The sequence below is a fragment of the Dreissena polymorpha genome, chromosome 5 (genome assembly GCF_020536995.1).
Source record: "Dreissena polymorpha isolate Duluth1 chromosome 5, UMN_Dpol_1.0, whole genome shotgun sequence".
Classification (NCBI taxonomy): Eukaryota; Metazoa; Mollusca; class Bivalvia; order Myida; family Dreissenidae; genus Dreissena; species Dreissena polymorpha.
This window is the reverse complement of record NC_068359.1, coordinates 77603035-77623742: the sequence shown is the minus strand read 5'-3', so window position 1 is coordinate 77623742 and position 20708 is coordinate 77603035. Positions and strand designations below refer to the sequence as shown.

The following is a 20708-nucleotide window of genomic DNA, read 5'->3' as shown; positions in this document are numbered from 1 at the left end:
GACGTAAATAACACGATAATCGCGGTATTGACATAAATTACCGTCTGTGTTGGTTTCATTTATCTTAAAGCGATAGGACTATTTTTACTCATAGAAATGGACCTTTTCTAAAATTTGCATTATAATATTACACAACAAACTTCCGTTATTAGTCAAAACCACGCACAAAATATCAAAACGTTCATATATAATAGCTTACGTCAAGTATTTTTCATGATGACACATAACTATCTGCTTGTATTCTTTTGCAGAACCACGACATTTGCAAAACAAACATGTTTGCATTTCGTTCAAAAGAACAATCCCGTCCGATTTTACTGTAGAATGTCAAAATGATGTTTCAAACTTCTTAATAAAAATATTATACAATTTCAGTTTCAGTATACCAATTTAAAGGCCACTGCAGTACTCAATGTACCATTTTATCAAAAATTGACAAAATAGTGGAAAAGTAAATATTACTGACTAATCAATACTAATCGTCAGTTAATAAAAATAATTGAAATATAAATTCATTATAATGTGAAACGTCTTAATCAGACAGGTAAACATGTCTACAATCGGGAACAAACGTTATGCACATTATCACAGTTATTGCTTTACACACATGCAATTATAGTGTCGCTTTAAATCTTGCAAAGCGTTACCTTCCATCATTCAAACAAAACTATAAAACAGTCAAATTGAAATACAATACACTTTTTTTCGACTTTCGAGAGTTTTGTCTGTCAAGTAATGGAAAACGTACAATTCAAACGATTGTAAACGGATTAAATTAACTTGATTAGACACGTTTCAGTTGGTGTTTACAGACAGTGAGTTTGAGTGGTTACGTTATTCGCATGTTGTCAACATTTTGTTAATGGCTTAATAAGAATATTATTTAACGGATCACGTGTATTCGCCAAACTCTTACTTATTGTGTTGCCAAATAAACGTGTAAAGCCGGAGTCTACATATACACGAGCTCGAGTAAACAACTATTTATGGAAATAGCATTAACCATATTTCTATAATTAGATAAACAACGCCACTGGTAATAATGAGCAATTCAAAAAAGCACCATTGTGTTTTAATAGTGCTTTTAATGATTACGTGTATGTGTGATGGAGAACCATTGACCAGAAATATCAATAGTGACCATGATCCAGGCATCGCTGTTATAAAGAACTCACATCCGATGCTAGCTTCTTTGTTCACAGAAGCTAACAACGTCTCCGATCGGACAAACAATTCTGGCTTCGGTTCGTCAATGCCCGAAACAGCAAATAAACAACAAATAGCTAATTTAGCTAATGTGACAAATGGTAAGCTTATGTACTTTCATTGTTTCTTCATATATTAGAATTTTTGCATAATGATGATTTATAACAGTTATTAGTTTCATTTTTATAACAGATAAAGTCGCCGTGAATACAATTATGCAAACGGTGTATATACTGTTTTGTATTATGCACGCCATATTCAACTTACCATTTATCATCTTTCTTATACAAACGATAAACTTAATGATACGAAGCACACAGCTTATTTTGTAAACGTAGTTAACATCAAAACGGTTTATCGGGTTCACAAAAGCTATTTTGTTGTGCTGCAAAAACGCATCATTTATACCATAAAATGTGTAATTAACAGATTAAGGGCAAACAATTTGGTAAATGCTAAATTTGTTTATTGTATGTTATGAAATGAATGTTGGTTGCTCTAAGTAGACTGCTTCATTTCGACATTTTCAAGATGAATTATACATTTAATACGATTTATTTAATACAACCCAAGGTTTGAATATGTATTACCACTACATGTATAGAATAATTTGTTAAATATCTGGTTTTATTTTGTACTGACATTGTACGATATTTCTTATTAATAAAACATAGCCTTAACAATGATCAAAGTGGGCAAAATTTTTATAAATTACAACTTGGCGATTCAGGAAATTAAAGACATGTTATTTTGTAAAACGTCGTTTATATTTTCTGAAACACAACATATTCTTTGTATTGTATGCTTATATGTAGGTCAAGAATCTGCTATCGGTGATTTGCCTGAATTCTCTGTGAAGCGTGCAGATCACAACATACAAAGGAATGCATAAACAAGTTATGCTTGAACACTGCCCTTCAAAGGACCAGCTCTCCATCAGAAGTCGTGCCTCTCGCCATTCCTATGGGTGGATTTGAACAACATTTAATTGGATCTGGCTCGCCTGTACGTCTCGATACCTCTGTACTGCTGAATGATTCGACAAAAATGAGTACACAATCACCAGATAGTGTTTCCGGAACTAATAAGGCAAATGCACTGGATGGTAAACCAACATCAAACCAACCAGATACGGCATCTTTAGACAGAAAAGTGCATGAGAGTAATTCTCATATGGAAGTCATCGTCGCGCAGGCTTCACAATCAGAGGCCGCTGCAAAGGTTACGCAAATGATGGGAGGCCCGCATGATGTTCCTGTTGTAAACTCGCCATCGATCGATGTAAATGATACACACATTAACATTCCTAGAGCTCACGACATATTCACGACACAAACAGAAACGGAAGATTCAGTTGTGGTCAGTCATCCGGTGGATCAAACATTGGAGCTACAAGTACTAAATCTTCTGTCAGGACAGCAAGGATTTAACGCAACCGATGGTGCACACTCTGCTGCAATTCTTGACCAAAATGTTACAACAAGCACACCAAGTCCAACAATTCCACCAAGACGAAATGCTGAGCTGCAAAACTTTGGAAAGAACTTTCTTTCGGGACTAAAGAGTAGTCTACGATCTAAATCGTAATACCTAACCAAATACTGCTTTTATTAAGAAAGTAACGTAAAAAGATGATATTTTTAATGTTTAATATTGTTCTCCCCTGAGGCGGAGATGTTCGTGCATTATAAAAGTGATCTTATGGATGAATAGCTTTCTAAGTACAAAGTACACACGCAAGATTTTATGTAATAATTAGAGTTACGCAAATTCGGGTAATAATTTCAAGATTTTAATACGCATCTCTATCATCCATTAATATAAAATTGTTGAAAATTTTACATTTACCAAAAATACAAAACTATGTTATGGAAAGTTAAGCATTTTCTTTTAAGAATAATGATTAAACAAACGACATAAATTTTTATTGCACATGTGGATGATAAAATGAAAACAAAGATTACCCTTAATTAAAGGGGCCTTTTCACAGATTTTGGCATATTTTGAAGTTTGTCATTTAATGCTTTGTATTGATAAATGTAAACATTGGATCTTAAAAGCTCCAGTAAAAAATCAAGAAGAAAATTAAAACAAGGAAAAAAAAGTAGCCGGTACCAGGGCTCGAACCAGTGACCCCCGGAGTCCTGGAGTTAGTCTGAAGTAAAAACGCATTAGCCCTGTCGACTATTCCGCCGACTATACATAGAAGAAGTATTTTATACGTTATATAAGCAATCTTCGTAGTTTTGTAAATTTAAACGACAACAACAGAACTCTCAAATTATTCAATCGTTTCATATAATGGCTATAGTGGACTATGGTAAATGTTCAGTAATACTGTTTCCTCACAAATATCATAACTAAAACGAAAATTTGCGAATCGGAAACAACCTTTTTCAATTTTGTCAATTTACCAAACTGTGAAAAGATCCCTTTAATTACCGATATTTGATTGTACTTGTCAAATAGTAAATTTATGTGGCTTTGTCGTATAACACAATAAAAAAAATAAACTCAATAACTACCAAAGTTGATTGCCTTTTATTTTCAGAGAAGATTTAAAAAGCATTTAAGTAACATTATATTATATATAACGAATAAATCCACCTCCATGACTCTCTGCATCTCTTGCATAGCCAGTGTTTATCCGATTGGCATTCTTTACAGAGGGTCAATCGTTGTTTGGTTTAGAAGTGTATACATATTACATAATGTGTCCCCAGTAGATTACCAGTTTAGGTCCCACCTGCATTTATCAAAAAAGCTTTGCAGATGACTGGTAAAAAACGATACACGACGCCTGAAACGCGGGTACACGGGAATCCACAACACTTACTTTCTGAGCTAATAAAAGTTGGATACGTTAACCTTTGCTGTTATGTTGATTTGTATGTAGACCTTGAGGTTTTCAGCCCGAGTGCCGTTAATTATTGATCTCACCGGTGCGTTTATACAATCTCACTTAGAAACATAAAACAAGTGAAGCTTTATATTTTGTTTTCTGATTTGAAAACTAGTGTGACCGCAGAAAAAAGTAAAAAGTATTACTTTTTTAAAGAGATGGGAATATGACTATGTTACAAACGGTTTAAGCCTGTAATGACTAGACATATAAAACTGTGCAATATTGAATTGTAATAAAGAGGATTAAACCAATACGCATCCACAGCAATAATTTAGCATAGACAGTAAAATGTATTATTAATTATTGATAATTTTAGTGAAAATGCGAGTGCAATAAAGATTACGAAAGCTTCAGAATGAAAACGAATGTATTGTTTAAATAGTCGGGCAAATATTTGAAAATTAGACCTCAGAAAGTATATTGTGTCAAGATGGCGTCCACAACCTATAAATGATGATAACTATGTGAATATCCGCCCAAATGTGATGATTTTTGTGTCTATAGCTAGGTAACGGGGGAAAATTACACATTTTGATAATCAAATTATGTAAGTTTACTACGCAACACAGAAATTCAACGTGGCGTCCAAAGCGCCACTAAAACAATGACACCACATGCATAAATATCGACTCAAACGTGATGATATAGAAAGTGAGCCATTGTAAGGTAAGTCCAAGATGGTATTCAACAATTCAAAACCATGCGACAAATGTTTCAGTGTCAAAACCAGTGTCTGGTTTTAGTCGACTGAATAGGCCCATAAGCCTAAAATACTAAGAAATTCAAAAGTGAACGTATTGGATCATTTTTTAGCAATATAAGAGCGTAAACTTTTTTCGAACATTCGTTGGGTGCGTTCGCACCCAATGTTTTTTGACGAGTAAAAAGACAATTGTACTATAAGTTTCAGCTAACTTTATTCGACGCAAAAACGTTTATTTCTCTTTTCCGCGGAATGTAGTGAGTCTTCGTATTTAAGCGTTAAAATAATGTTGCATTCAATATGCTACCAACAGGTCACCATAAAATTAATTTCTCGATGAAGTTATTTCCAAGATAGCTCCACATACAGAACTTTCCACAAAGTTTTTATAATGTCAAACTTGACACTTGAAAATATTCCTACTCTTAAACATTTGTAAAAATAAATTTAAAACGTTATAACATAATTATGATCAGTTGGACGTTAATGTTAAATGTTTATTAACTGTGACAGATCTTGAGCATAATGGGCAAATAAGTCAGCAGTTTGTGGTTATAGGGTCTCTATGAAGCCTTATTTGTTATATGTTTCTGAAATTCGTTTAGAAATATATAACTATTTAGTTAAAAATAGTTTAAAACAAGAGATGTGTTTGTCAGAAACACAATGCCCCCTACTGCGCCGCTTTGATTTATTAATTGTTTTTTTTTTATCATTTGGCAGGTACAGATAATTATCTCCATTTGAAGCTTATTACTTTCCTTGGATTTGTTTTTTTGACCTTTGACCTTGAAGGATAACCTTGACCTCTCGCCACTCAAAATGTTCATCTCCATGAGATACACATGCATGCCCACTAACAAGTTGCTATCTGAAGGGACATAGAAGTAATGAGCATTTTTCGAAACCTACACGCAGGAACCTAAACGCAAAGTGTGACGGAAAGACTATATGCTCTTATTCGGGGCATAAAAAAATAAAAGTAACCAGTTTTACCATTTTGATTTCTTTTTAGTATTGATACAGATTAGAGAAGACCAAGTTTTGTTAATCAGTGTTTGATGTACAATGCATAATGAGCAAGTTTAGAGCAATGATAGGCTTCTGGTGTTATCCATAGTAGCAGACAAACAATTGTTTAAAAAAAGTCAAATATTTCCTTTTAATTTGCTTGATTTAAGAATGGTAGAACTTTGGAATGGTAAAACACACCAATTTTATCAAGATTCCATTAACTAATGATATTTTATACCGTTCTTATTGTTGATTTTACATTCTATAAATATGTTGTTGCATATGTAAACAAAGTATGTGCGCGCATTCTAGTGTCGGATTAAACACCGTATAATATTATGAAAAGTGTATTTCCGTGACTGATCGAGAAAGGAGGTTATTGAAAAACGGTAGTGGGGAATTCATGTATGTTATATCATATTCATGTCCATCAGTCACTGAGTATGATCAATGAAAGTGCAATTTCATATAAAAATGCTCTATAACTTCAGTCTCTTAATACAAATAAAAAGTCACCAGAATGCAGGATTTTATGTTTCATTTTCAAAATGTTCTAGGGAAAATGCGCACCCCCCTTTTTCAAAACCCTGCCTACGGGCCTGCTTAGATTTTGTTGTATGTTTCTATAAAATCAATACGTATGCCCATCATTTTAAATTCTAATTACGTGTATGTTGTAGCATATTCAATACGTATTCTCTGTATACCATTTGATAAAATCATTGTAAAACTTATGTTTGTTTCAAATCTGAGTAACAATAACATCTTCTGTATGAATGTATTTATTTGCTTCGTCATTGCTACAAACAGTGCCAACAATGTCAGATCAAAAGTTTCCAAAACGTATATAACATAACAGTGTTGCTTTAAATAATGCAAAAACATAAGACACATTTCGTTTCATCGAATAGCGTTATATTCATTCAATACCCCATCTTGCGTTAAACAATCCAACATATTACAGTGTAAGTCTTTATTCTGCGCATGACAATGCTATGCTTAATTAAATTTAAGTTCATCCCGTGTGCAGTGCTTTAACATGTTTAATGATATAATAATTTAAAGTTTAAACTAATTGAGGGTTTTAACTTTTCTTTTCCCAATATCAAAGATCGCAGAGGTACTCCCCCTTTATTAATACCATGCATGTCATTTTGTACATTCAATAAACGCACACGACGCGTAATTTAAGACGGAAAATACACACTTTACTTCCGCAATTCTTATCCTCAATCAGGGTGCAGAATGAACGGGGTTTTCAGAATTTACACACGGGCTGGACAGAATGTAATAACAAAGTGAAGAACTTTATTTTTGCAAATATCTTAAGTTACTGAAATACATTTGCAAAAATATTTAGTGCATTTAAGACAGTTGATGTCATTCAATACGTGATCCTGAACCCTGTCTATTCTAAGATCGTAAATCAAACTTCAGCCTAAATGTTATACCTTAAAATAGAATAGAAAATCAATACCTGTTGTCGATGATGTACGCAAGCTTTCAATGATTATTTGTAATTGAAACGATGGGTGAAAACATGTTACTTAGACAATTGAAGGCTGTATCATATATCAAATAAAACAACGTGCAACGACATATTATACGATTTCCGAAAGCACACGGTGATCATCTTCGTAAATCATAACACATAATAAAATCGTTTATTAAAACAGAATACACAAATACTGTGCACACTAGTATAGTGTGGTATTTCTTAAGATTTCTTTTAAAAACCCATCAACGGCCGTTCTCATCTACTTAGAAGCAAACTTCATAATATCCGTGATAGCAACACGTATAAAACTTCTTTTCTCAGACGTCATCCAGAATAATGTACTCATCAGCTAAGCCCATCAATTAATTTTATAAAAATAGGCCTGTCTCATTTAATCTTTTGCAATTGAGCAACAAATAACAATGAAACGTCCATTTTGATAACGTTTTAGGATTTGCTTCAGAAAACATGTTCACGACGAAAACATAGCTATTAAACAGATCGTATAAACCTCGAACACTTAAAATGTGTAAGCCTTTATCTATTGTTTGGTGATCTTGCTGTTGTTTAAATTTTTGAAAATGTGACGCACAAAAATTATGAATTTAAGACAGGAAACACGTGTATTCCTGTATTCTTGTTTACGTAAATAACATTTACTTGGAAAAGGGTATTTGGAAGAAGTAAAACGTTTTTATAGCAATCGTGTTGATTTTGTTACTTATTCTGGTAAAGCTCGAAGCAAATCAGCGTTGACACAACTATTACACTTAGAATGAATATCAAACCCTCCCACACGTTTTTTTCCGTCATAATAGCGTATCGATACCCATTTCACTCATAGACTAAAAACCTACTAAACCCACATCAGCAACAACACACAAAGGTCGATTTAACAAATACTTATTCCACACCATAACACCGAACTTACTGGGCGTAACCCTACACGCACACGCAACGAGAGGCTGAAATCTTACATCTCGAGACAACTTACCTCACAGTCACTTCTTTACTCCACAGAAAAAGCAAAATATCATAATGAAGAAATTGTGTTACCTGACAAACAACAGAGCTATAACACAATGTGTTAACTAAGTTGTCAAATAAAAACAACTTGATTAAGTTCTATTCAATTGTCAATAACAGTAACATAATATGTTACAAACAGAAAACAAATGATTCATAGAAAAATCCTGATATTGAGCTGATTCAGCTGTCTGGCTGGGCTGAAACATGCGACCGGTTTGTGTTGGTGCATGCTGCTTGGTTAAGTGGGGCGCACTTCTGATCTTTCCTGGAACAGCCTGTTTAGTTGGGTTAGTGCGGTTCCGAACTGGCTGCTTGGTTGCCATGAGACAAGCTACTACACCGGGCTGTGAGTGGCTTCTCCGTTGCTCTGGTACATGCTACAAATGTTGGCTGAGAATGGCTACTAGGTTGATCCGAAAGTTGCTGCTTGGTTGCCTTAAGACAAGCTACTACGTCTGAATGTGACAACCTTATTGGTTACCCTGGGAAAGATTACTTCTGTCGACTGTGACTGACTGCTTGGTTGGGCTGGGACTGGCTGCTTGGTTGAGATGGTACTGACTGTTTGGTTGATATGGGTATGGCTGCCTGGTTGAGATGGGACTTGCTGCTTAGTTGAGCTGGGACTGACTGTTTGGATGGGTTGGGATTGGCTGTTAGGTTGGGATGGACTGGCTGTTTGGTTATGCCGCAACTGGCTGCATAGTTGGGCCGGGACTGGCTGCTTAATTGCGCTGGGGCTGGCTGTTTGGTTGGGCTCGGACTGGCTGATTTGGTGCGCTCGGACAGGCCACTAGGTTGGGCTGGAACTGGCTGGCAACAGCTTGGTGCAGTGGCTGTTAGCTGTATGATCGGGTAAGGAAAACATAGTTGGCTAGGAAAGACAGTCTGCTTGATTATTTAGGGTAAGATTGCTGGGTTTTGTAAGGGCAGCTTACGTGTTGGGCTGAAGAAGCTGCTTTGTTGGATGACTGTAGGATGCTAATTAGATTTGGGAAATACGATTGGTTTGGCAGTCAGCTTGGCTGCGTAGGTCAGGCTGCTTGGTGGTATGAAGTTAAGTTGCTTTATTTGACTGTCTGTCTGCTCGACTGTGTGGATGGATTAAGGTAAGCTGCGTGGTTGGGTTGGAAAACTTCTTGTATTTGTGACGGCCGGATGCTTGGTAGGATTGTTGATCGTTTCTTTGCTAAAATAAGCGGGCGGCTTGGTTCAGTAGCATACGGCTGATTTTTTGGGCTGAGGCAGTTTGCTTGGATGGGTAGGGCCAGGTTCGTTTAGTGAGAGCTTACTGCTCGGGTGTGCTAGGTCAGACTGTTTGGTTTAGTTGGAGAATATCATTAAGTTGGGTTTACGGCAAGCTTGTTTGGAGGGGTTGAAGCGGGTAAGACAGCTTGGTTGGGCTAAGGCATACTATCTGGCATGGGTAGAACATGCTGCTTGGTTTTTGAGGTCAGGTTTCTTTTTCAGGCTGTGACAGGTTGTTTTATTGGGCTGGGACAGACTGCTTGGTTGCGTAGGGGCAACCGACTGAATGTGTGAGGGCGGGTTGTTTGGTTAAATTGGGCGGCTGCTTGGCTGCCTGTTTGTAGTTTCCTGGAATGGTTGGTAGTGACAGGTTGCTTGTTAATGTTAAGGCACTATGTTTGGACAGGCTGGTGACTGGAGCAATGTCCTTGTTTGGGCTGGGACTTGGTTCTTCTTTGTTGATCCGGTGATTTGTTGGATGTGGCTTCTTGGATGGACCTGAAAAGGGGGCTTGGTTGTCTGACGGCAGACATTTTGTCTGAGTGATTGTGGCCTGTTTGTTTGCTCTGGGACAGGCTGCTTAGTTGGGGTTTTGTTTCGCTAAACAGGATGCTTGATTTGGCTGGTACTTGCTTAAATGTTCGGCTGAGTCAGAATGCTTGAAAGAGATGGGATATACTGTTGGGATTGGTAGAGGAGGACTGCTTCTTTGGATGGTGGCAGTCTGTCTGGTTTGGCTTGTACCGGAGGCATGATGCTGTTTATGTGAGAGCAGTCAGCATGGTTGTGTGAGAACAAGCTGCTTAGTAAGGTGGAGCAGACTAATATAGTTTTAAAATTAAATTGCTAACCTTTGGACTTAATAAAAAAAGGTGATTTAATAATTATTGATAATCAGATAGCATTCGGAGTGATCATAGAGCCAAAAAATATTTTTAGATTATAATACTATATTTGGTCCATTGTGTACACACCGGTCTTACTGACACGCTGTGACGTCACCATCTATGTATATAGAGAATAACAGGTTAGTGTCCCATCGTTTTGTAATATATCAGGCGAGGCTTAGAATAATATAACGGCGAGGCTTGCCGAGCCGTTATTTTATTCGTGCCGAGCCTGATATATTACAAAACGATGGGACAGTAACCTGTTTTTCTATTTATCATACCACACTTTCCTAAAAATCTGCAAAACACTCCTTTTTTATATTTAAAATATACGCGGATTTTGCTGATCCGGCTTTTACACGTTGACACACATGTAGCAACGGCGTTCGAAAGGACGTCACGAAAAATCGCTTATTTTTAACATCGTATGGAGAAAAAAAGTTGTTTGCACTACGAATTGGAAGAGTACACCCGCTTTAATTATAAACATCTTGAATTGGAGATCAGGAATGGACTGCAGCGACAAATTTAATCGAAGAATACACTTCACCGAATAGTTTAGAGACGCCATTTTGGAGATGTGTACTGAAATTGACATTTTGATGATGGTGTCAATATTGACATAAGCGTGTTAAATCGTTTCGTTAAATAGTTGAGGATTAGCATACAGTTATCATTTGTCTTGAATTTCTTTGCAACACTTGCGAGTGCAATGACTATATCGATATTTAAGATGTCTTGTCTCATTGTTGACGTCATTTAACTTCCGTATTGCGGGCTGTGGTGATTTTCTTTTAAATAAACGTTTTTGTGATTTATGACTTTAAACAATAATAAAATATGTACGTTCTTGGTATCAAATTGTTTGTTTTGTTGAACCTGATTCATGTTGATAGAAATAGTTGACTTTATTGCAAAATCAACGTAACTCCAAACATTGACTGATATAAGAACTTCCTGTTGACTATGATATAAAAAAATATATCAGGCGAAGTTATATCAGGCAGATATCAAGGCGGTGGTATGATAAAGAATGATATTTGGTCAAGACAGCAAAGGGGAATACCAGTCCTGCTACAGACGCGCGACGAACATTGTTTTCATAGACCGTTACCATCGTGATTGATCGTCTATCGAACCGCAGTTAAATTTCTATCGCGTCATATTATTTTAAAAAGCACAATTGGTGACGCGACGCACGTTAGCTTTTAATAGTTTTGTTATGAAATAATTGGGGAACATCCCGATATCTCCCGGTTTTTTTCATGATAGACACGGCTATAAATACTCATATCTTCAAATTATACAGCAAACGAACTTACCATTTAGTCTAGTGTCGTATCTCTTAAGACTAAGTATCTTTTTGTGTAATGTATTTCCTTAAGAGCCGAACCTTTTCTGTAGCACTGATTATGATACTGCCGCTCATGTATGCATGCCTTCCGGCGGATTTGCCTAAGAGTTTCGATGAGTAACGTATAGTGGTTTAATTTCTTTTCGTGTATTTGAATCCGTACTTAACCAATGTATGCCTAGCGTCTAGAAAAAAGGCCTCGGCAAACAGCGTAGACCCAGATGAGACGCCGCATGATGCGGCGTCTCATCTGGGTCTGCGCTGTTTGTTGAAAGGAATTTCAATAAGAAATATTCTAAATATAGCAATAAATATACTAGATTCCCCTAATTTTGGACATACATTGATCCAATTTAGATAGATGGGAGAGTCCACTAGGCATAAATGGGTTTAATATCGAAACAATAATCAGCTTAGACTATACCTATCAGTGGTATGGAAATATTCGTATCTTGAAACATATTTCCAATTAAGTAACTCGCTTCGAAATAACTTAGGTATTATTTAGCAATTGTTTTAGTATTCAACGTAAATAAACATGTGTTTTTTTTTAAATATAAGATTAATGTTTTTATTATAACCAATACCAGGACCCAGAAAGTGTATGTCTTTCTGTAAGCGGGTTGTATATTAAAGACGACTAAAGAATATAAAAAAAATATTGGAAACATCAATTTACGACTGAGGGAGATTGCTTCTTATTTCGCGGCCCTCTAGCGTCTTGCGTTACATGCGAATCGTTAATTGTTCAATTATGTACTGGGTAATATACAGTGTTGCATGTGTAAACATAACGGTAGTTGCGAGCAAGTCTTTTATAAATAACAATAAACAACAATAATAATAACATGAGCAACAAAAAAGTGAACGCAATCGTGATTGCAATAGACCATACAATATCACTTTTAGGAAAGAAATTTAATTTCAGATGTCTGCGCTAATAACATAACACCATCCTTTTTATCCCATTCATGCCTAGTGTACTCTCCCATCATTCTAATTTGGATCAATTTATTTCCAAAATTAGGGATGTCTAGTATATTTATTTCTATATTTAGAATATATCTTACAGAAATTCCTTTAAGCAAACAGCGCAGACCCTGATTAGACGCCGCATCTTGCGGCGTCTTTCATCTGGTTTTACGCTGTTCGCCAAGCCCTTTTTTCTAGACGCTTGGCATAAATGGGTTAAATACATCAAATAGTAAAGCAGACATTCGCATCAAAAGAGAACACTTTATTATATCCGTGATGACTGTCTGTATCCCTGATGTAAATTAATATTTCTCAAACGTTGTTCAAGAAGAATGTATTCATTAACCCAGCCCACCTATTATTGCTAAAAAAGAAGTTGTGTTTATTAATCAGTTAGAATAGATGACTAGTTAAACTTTACGAGAAAGCGTTAATTAATAATTGCTTTAGAAACATTAACTAAAGTGTTGTTAACTTAGTGATTGATCGTATCAAACCAAACTCGCTCATTTAAATTTGCTTCGACGTATGAACAACAGATGAACATGATGCGCACGTAAATTATGAGAGACGCGTGTACATGTACTAACAACTACGTTAACCGGACGCATGCTAATGCGCACTGATAATCAAATTTAAAACGCAGACAGCGTAATTGATTGAACGTGTCAAACTGGAATATTAAACTATTCGCTGAGCCGTTATATAATATTGAGGTTCGGACCGTAATTTTAAGTTGACGAAAATATTTGTCACGTCAAATATGATTTCAAGAGAAGACATGTTTACATCAATGTGTAGGTTAATAACATTAACTGTTAAATAAATATTTGGACAGAAGCAGCATAACGTTTTTAAAAGTATTTGTTTGATTTTTCTCTAATGCACATATGTTTTCAATTTTTGAAGCTCGAAAATATTGAAGAGTTTATCGAAGGTACTTTCAATTATGTTAGTTTGGCTTCCTTTCCTTAACAATGTCGAATAGATTCGTTTTTTTCCAATTAACATTCTGTTTGTATCTATTTAAAATTTATATCTTAAACATAGTAATCATTTGCATCGGTATATTGTGGTGATAAACATGATTTAAATTTAAAAAGCCAAACCGTGATATATTGTGAATATATATATAATTATTTGTATATGATAGAAATCAGCAAGCAAAAAAATAACTTTATAAACAATATGACTATTTAATTGTTAAAATAGCGCGCCAACATTAACTTAATGCTGATCGATAATCACCAATATATATTTAATGTTTATACCTGATTTACTCTAACAAACAATATGATACGTGGCATTTTGGTTGTTGCAGGATCGTTTGGATCCCCACGAGTGGCATTGGGAACAAGCGCCCTTAGTGACATTTTTTGCGCCATATGCATGACCGGGAATACGATGGAATGCGTCAGGAGGACATGCTTTGCTTCGATACAACAATCATTGGAGCCAGCAATCTCAAGATTGCATACACGAAGTAGAGTAGAAGTAGTTCAGAAAGTCACAGATCCCAGATCCCAGATCTTAGTGAGTCTGTTTAAAATACCCTGGACGTAGTCAAACAACAAAAGAATGAATCACAACACTTAATTCAACCGCGTGGCTTTAATATGTTTATTTTTAATCGGGACTGTTATGGTTGGCCTATGAACTGTCTGCTTTGAATAAAAACTAAGTTGTATTATAAAGTTTATTAACCGGATTTCGATCAATACTATGAATCAACGACGCTATTCCATTAGGAGAACATTATTGAAACACTGTTGTTGATGTTTTCCGAGTGATTAAAGTATACAGTTTATGATGTTCGCGCATTTGTTTTTCATACATGTAGGCATGCATAATTTTTAACTGCATTTATTATCTTCATAACCATCATTATCATAAACAACTTAATATATACCTTATCTTTCAAAGCATTTGTGTTAGTGTTTTGGACAAAAATTAACAATAAAAAATATTCTTACACGATCTTACTCTTTATTTAAGTCTTGATCAAGCTGTTGAATGATGCGTACAAAAAACAGTATCATGATCCGTTCAACGCCCATGGCTCAAAACAAGTAGCAGCATGTCACTGGTTAATAGAACGACAAATTGATAAAAATTCGTGATTGACACCAAATACGGAAAGTGCTATTAATCTCGAACTCCGAAAGAAAATCCAATCGTTGTAAGAAAGAATTCTTGTCTGTCGTCCCCACCTCTGTCTTACCATTGTTGAAGATTTTGTTTTGTTTTTACTTAAGATTATGATACCACCAAATATACAAACAGTAGCTCGAAACACAGGCATTAGCGGAGGAAATTCTTGTGAAGAAATGAATTTCCTATATTGTATTAACGAGTATATAAACGTTCATACAAGTTACCTCTTGTTGACCTCGGTAATTTTGCGGTTATTCTTATGTAGTTACCATCGAGGTAAGTTGATTGAAAAAAAGGCATACCAAAAAGTTACCAAACGGCTCTTGGTAGAATTTAACAGTCGGTTAATTTAAGCAAAATACTCACTTAATTTTTATTCTAATGTCAAACAAGGAATTCATAAACAAACAAAGCTGCCTTCACTGACAGCAAGATTAATGCATAAAATTGGTCCAATGAGGCAGGTACTTTAAAGACGTAGGTGTAATTGAAACATGCATGTAGCTTTATCTTGCAAGCTATATTTGAATATGCGTACATTAGCTGCTATTTGTTTACAAAGTAAATTATTAAAGTAAAATAATTCATCAGTGGAAAAAAATTACAAAGTGAATGCAGTCAGAAATGGAACGCGCACCGTAGGTTAGGTAAATCAGAAAGGGACCATTGTTATTCAAAACTGTTTTATTTATTAACATATTAACTTTAAAAATTAAACAATGTTTTAAAAATTTAACAAAATTTTGCATTTTTATGGTTTAATTAATCATTCTAATGTAATAAATCAATAATCACTAGATAAAGTGTATTATACAAACATCATTTATGTTAGCTTAATATCTTCAACATATTGTTGTTATTAGCAAAATGTATTATCTGTCTCCGATTCATTTACAAATGACTCTTCAAAATAAATATCATTTTATTAAACAACGAATTCATAAAATTATGTTAAAGTGTTGAAACACTGAATGTTACAAACGCTTAAAAGGCAATGACAGCGCCGAAAGAGTTCATGCAAGAGCGGATTAGAAAAACCCAGACGGATGGTTTCCCGCCCATCCTGGAGATGTCCAGCACCAGCCAGGCCATACAAGGATTGATTTCGGGAACCATGCAACAGCAACAGCAAAATCTTTCGTGCTTACATGTACATCCGTGATAGCACGCATATTGTTTTTATCATAAGAAGTGGTTGAAACTTGTGTAGTTTGTACTTGGTCATCGTAATATGCTATTTTTCTAATTTCTTTTCAGTGTTGGTTTCATGACTTCGTTATTAAAATAATCTCTCCCAATGCTTAATAACAACGAAACGAACTATAGACTCGTATAAACCACGTGTACTTCTCGATTATATCAAGGTGGTAAAAATGTAGAGGAAAAAATGCATTGACGGATAATATATGTTCTTATGTTTCAATCTAGCATTACACGAATTAGCAGTAGGTCTCCGATTTATATCAGAGAAGTGTTAAAGAGATATAACGGTATATTTTGTATTCGCACTAGCCGGTTTAAGCACTAGCTGAAGTCGGCTTAACAACACTCTTCACAAGTCATATTGTTGGAAGGTTTGCAATTAATTTGATAAATATGGTATTGACTTCTTGACTACGTGCGGGTTTGGTTGTATCGCGATGTGTCTGTAAATGAATGAACCTTAAACTGGTAAAAGGGGGTTTAATTCATGGGCGTAAAATGTCGTCCCAGATTAGCCTGTGCAGTCCGCTCAGTTGGTAATCTCCGAGCAGAGTTGTCGTTCCACTCTCTCCCAAACACATTCCCAAGCAAAGATGTCGTTCCATATTCTCGGAAACACCTTTTTAACGGGCTCAATGAGAAACCCGAGTTTATGCATTACAAATATATGTAGTTGGAGTTTAGGACAAAAAAGCGTCGAAATAAAGAAACAGTCATTATTAATTATGTTTTGTTTGTTTTAGGTAGCAATTTAACATGAAAACATTTGTCTCACCGCTACCAGTCTGTCAACCATAACACTGATCCGTTCCTTTGCATCTTTTTTACAGTACTACTTTTATTATACAGGACTGTTCAAAATCTGAGAAATTAGCATAATTCAAATATCGAAAAGCCCATTCAAATTATGGCATATTTTTAGAGATATCAAAATAGTAAAACATAGCCATGGCATCATTATAGATTTGACAATCGGTTTTAACACATGTGTTTAGGCCGTTAGTTGCAACAATGATAAATACAAAACCTGAAACTAAATGTAGACGTACATTACTTAACTCCCGACTTTCAGCTGTAATGTAATGCAAATTCATAGATGGGTGCTTGGTAACAAAGGCCCTGTAGAAAGTTATCTAAAAAAATTGTCGTAGTACACTGCAAATAAAACATCGGAAATGTTTAAGTCTTACAATTTTTTATTTTCCTCTAATATGCCACTGAGCTTCATTTAAACTATTATAAATGCATACTAGCACACATATTTTAATTACAACGAATGACAATAGTGGTGTCAATAGAATTCTTACAACACAAAGACAGTATAAAAAGCACAAAAGAAAATGACATAATAAATAAAATAGGCATATCAAAGTTCAAATAGAATTGTAAACACGACAGAGAGTCTGTTTGTAACTGTTTTTAATTAGCGATTTGTGAAACAAATACCTTAACAATATTAAATTGTTTCAAACTATATGAGTTTCTATGTGATTGCTCTGTTTTCGACGCATATAAATCTGTAACACATATCTTTGTTCACACTTGGTCATAAATGTTGATTTTTATATTTGTCATGTAAACCAAATGATGCATGTTCCATAAATCGACTCAACTTGTCGATTTTAAACTGGTTTAAACACCTTTTGTATTTTATTTTAAAATAGCGCAGGTAAACAGCGTTGTTTAAATTTTCTCAATGAGAAGCGCTGTTTAACAATGTTACCTGATTACATCAGAGAGGCGCGTGCCAACAAATACATTTCTAATAGTATGTTGATTAAAATTATGTTTTGACACACGCATTTAAAATTGCCCAAGCTTTTTTATAGTGCCTTACTGTTGCATAGCTAGCCCAATAACAAAGCAATATTTTCCCAATGTTTAAACACTTAAACGCGTTGCTCTAAAAATTCATGTACAACCTGGAGGGCCTAGTTTTCAATTGCTGTGTATTAGAATTCGTCGACATTATTTTGAACAAGTTCATCTTACATATAACTTCCAATGCCTCAATATCGGAACCACTGGTGCAAATTAAATTACTCCATAACCCCTATGAAACCCAGTCCTTTTACACGCCATGCACTATGTCAGTGCGCGCGACTCGATTAAGGTTCATGGGGGGGGGGGGGGGGGATAAAATTCATTAAAACTTCGCTTTGGTTTTTCTTCATTCAATGTGGTACAATATGGTCAAACTATATATCATTTTAAAGCTTAAGACGGATAGAATAACATAAACACATTTTTGACATTCAATATTTGTGTGCTTTATTCATATTTTGGTTTAAGACCAATAAATTTTTACACTAATTTACAAAATCTCAATCTAAAGTTAGGAAGGATATGCACTACCTTAAGTTGAATAAATACAAAGCTATATACGTTTACAAGGTCAAGTTAGCATTATTTCACAGAAAATTATTGTTATAAAACAACAAATGAGTTTTTATTCAACTGCCTTTTTTGGATAAATTTCCCAAACAAAGTTCTAAAAATAACTAAAACGTAACTACTTTTTAAAAATCCAGGTATGGTGGATAATAAGGCCACAATTATATTTCAAAGGCTTTACAATTTTGTTATTTACCTCTCAACCAAATTGCAAATTTTAAACCATATCAAATTGAAATAGATTGCAGACGACATATAAAATTGTAAAGGAATATAAAGAAATTAGCAAACCGATTGATTTTATATTTCGATTCCTTCTACCCATTTTGAAAGCGTGGCCATCGCTGTGCTCCGTAGAAAAACGTGCAAAACAAATCGATCGAAACCACGTGCAGTGGTGAGAAAACCGGGTATGTGTATACCTGAGAAAACACATCTTATTTTGACAGTTGGGTGGCAACTAGTAAAACAACTATTAACATTAATCAGCAAGAGATCGCAATAAATAACAGAAATGACCACGTAGAGATATCATCACTTACCCTATTTCAAATATTTTCCAGCTGAAAATTGTCCCCCACACGTCTTTTTTAGTTTATTTGTATTGTTTTTCTGGAGTCGAAGTGCATCTCACAGAATATCCATCCAACTTCCGTTGTTTTCACTTTCGTTATTAAAAAATTCGTTTAAAAGAATTATTTCTACTTTTAGATTGTTAAAGCGATGTATTATTATATATTATCAATAGTATTATCAATAGAATAGTATACCGTGATGAATTGAACGGAGTTACGTATCGATTTTCCTGTCAGTCTGTAAGCGTCTATTTTATGCGCAATAATATAATTAAGTGATTCGACAACGATTGTAAACATTGGTGAAATGCTTCTTACATGGTTATTCTTTTGAGTGTTTATGAGGTCTGATCGTGCAGTTTGCAAACATCAACGGAAAGATTACAATCCAATGCCTTTGTCATCGTCAACCGTTTGGAATGTCAATTAGGCGATTAGTGAGTTTTTAGCATGTTTCTTTCTATTTTATTAATTTAAAAATGGCTGCCCCCATGCTGATGAAATGACATGTGTTCGAGTTTTGATATTTCTAGATATGTAAACTTTTTTTACTATTTAAGCGTAACTTGCCCTCGTCAATGTCGATATTAATCACTAGTTATATAGTTTTCCGCCGAAATACGTGGAATAAACATGATTCAGATTTTTGAAAATAATGTATATTTTATTGTTAAAATCGCTTTGTATTTTGATTGATTTTGTGGATGTTATGATACGTTGATGTACAAAATTGGTAGCAGTTTGAAGGAAAAATATCCTTTAAAGCATATATGTATACATTTTCAATGTGGCACTCTTCCTTTAGTTAAATTTGAGTTCAATGCTAGGGGTCCCACATTTTTCAAAATGAAGCCTCTACATGAACCTTAAGTAACCTTATTATACCTTCGTAAACGAAGCTGTTATAAACCCAATCTCCACGCAGAGTTGTCGTTCCTTGCTCAAATACTATCTCTGCCTTCACAAGACCAGATTTGGTAGGATTTTATTTTAATGGTTTAAGTATTATTTGATGAAAGGCATTATCATTATCTTTTACATTTTGAAAATAGTGTATAAGTTTAGATTCATAATATTAAAACAATACCTAAATTAAAAGAAAGCAAAACTATGTTTCATAAAATTAATTGAACATTTTAATATTGTCATTTACTTCACTCTCAAAATATGACGTTTTCAAATGATGGAATAATAATATTTGTTTTTATATTTGTAAGTGCATGTTTTAAGACAAAACACAATAGATACTAGACTTATGGCTAATCCTCCTTTACTCTTATGCGTGTACTTTATAAGATGTACTTAATTGTATTACACTGCAATTAATTAATATAAATTACGATACAGTTGAATAATGACTAATATGGTAAAATGTTAATTCCGGAATTCCCCCGTCGGTTTGTTGACTTTAAACTCGATTGCATTAATATGCAAATGAACATAGTGCTTTTGTAAAAAAACCAGGGCGCATTAAATTACTGTTCAGGTGCGCCAGATATAACACGTCTACTCGTTAATTAATTCAGCAAACGAGCTTTACATTTAGTCTCGTGTCGTATG

At 34.7% G+C, this 20708-nt stretch overlaps 1 protein-coding gene across 1 annotated transcript; it reads left to right on the top strand.

Annotated features, from left to right (window-relative positions):
• The first annotated feature begins 885 nt into the window (after window positions 1–885).
• LOC127831794 (uncharacterized) lies at window positions 886–3457 on the top strand. Its single transcript, XM_052356864.1, has 2 exons — window positions 886–1307; window positions 2022–3457. Exon 2 carries the CDS (start codon window positions 2170–2172, stop codon window positions 2791–2793), a length of 624 nt encoding a protein of 207 aa, XP_052212824.1. The 5' UTR covers window positions 886–1307; window positions 2022–2169; the 3' UTR covers window positions 2794–3457.
• Window positions 3458–20708: the final 17251 nt, after the last annotated feature.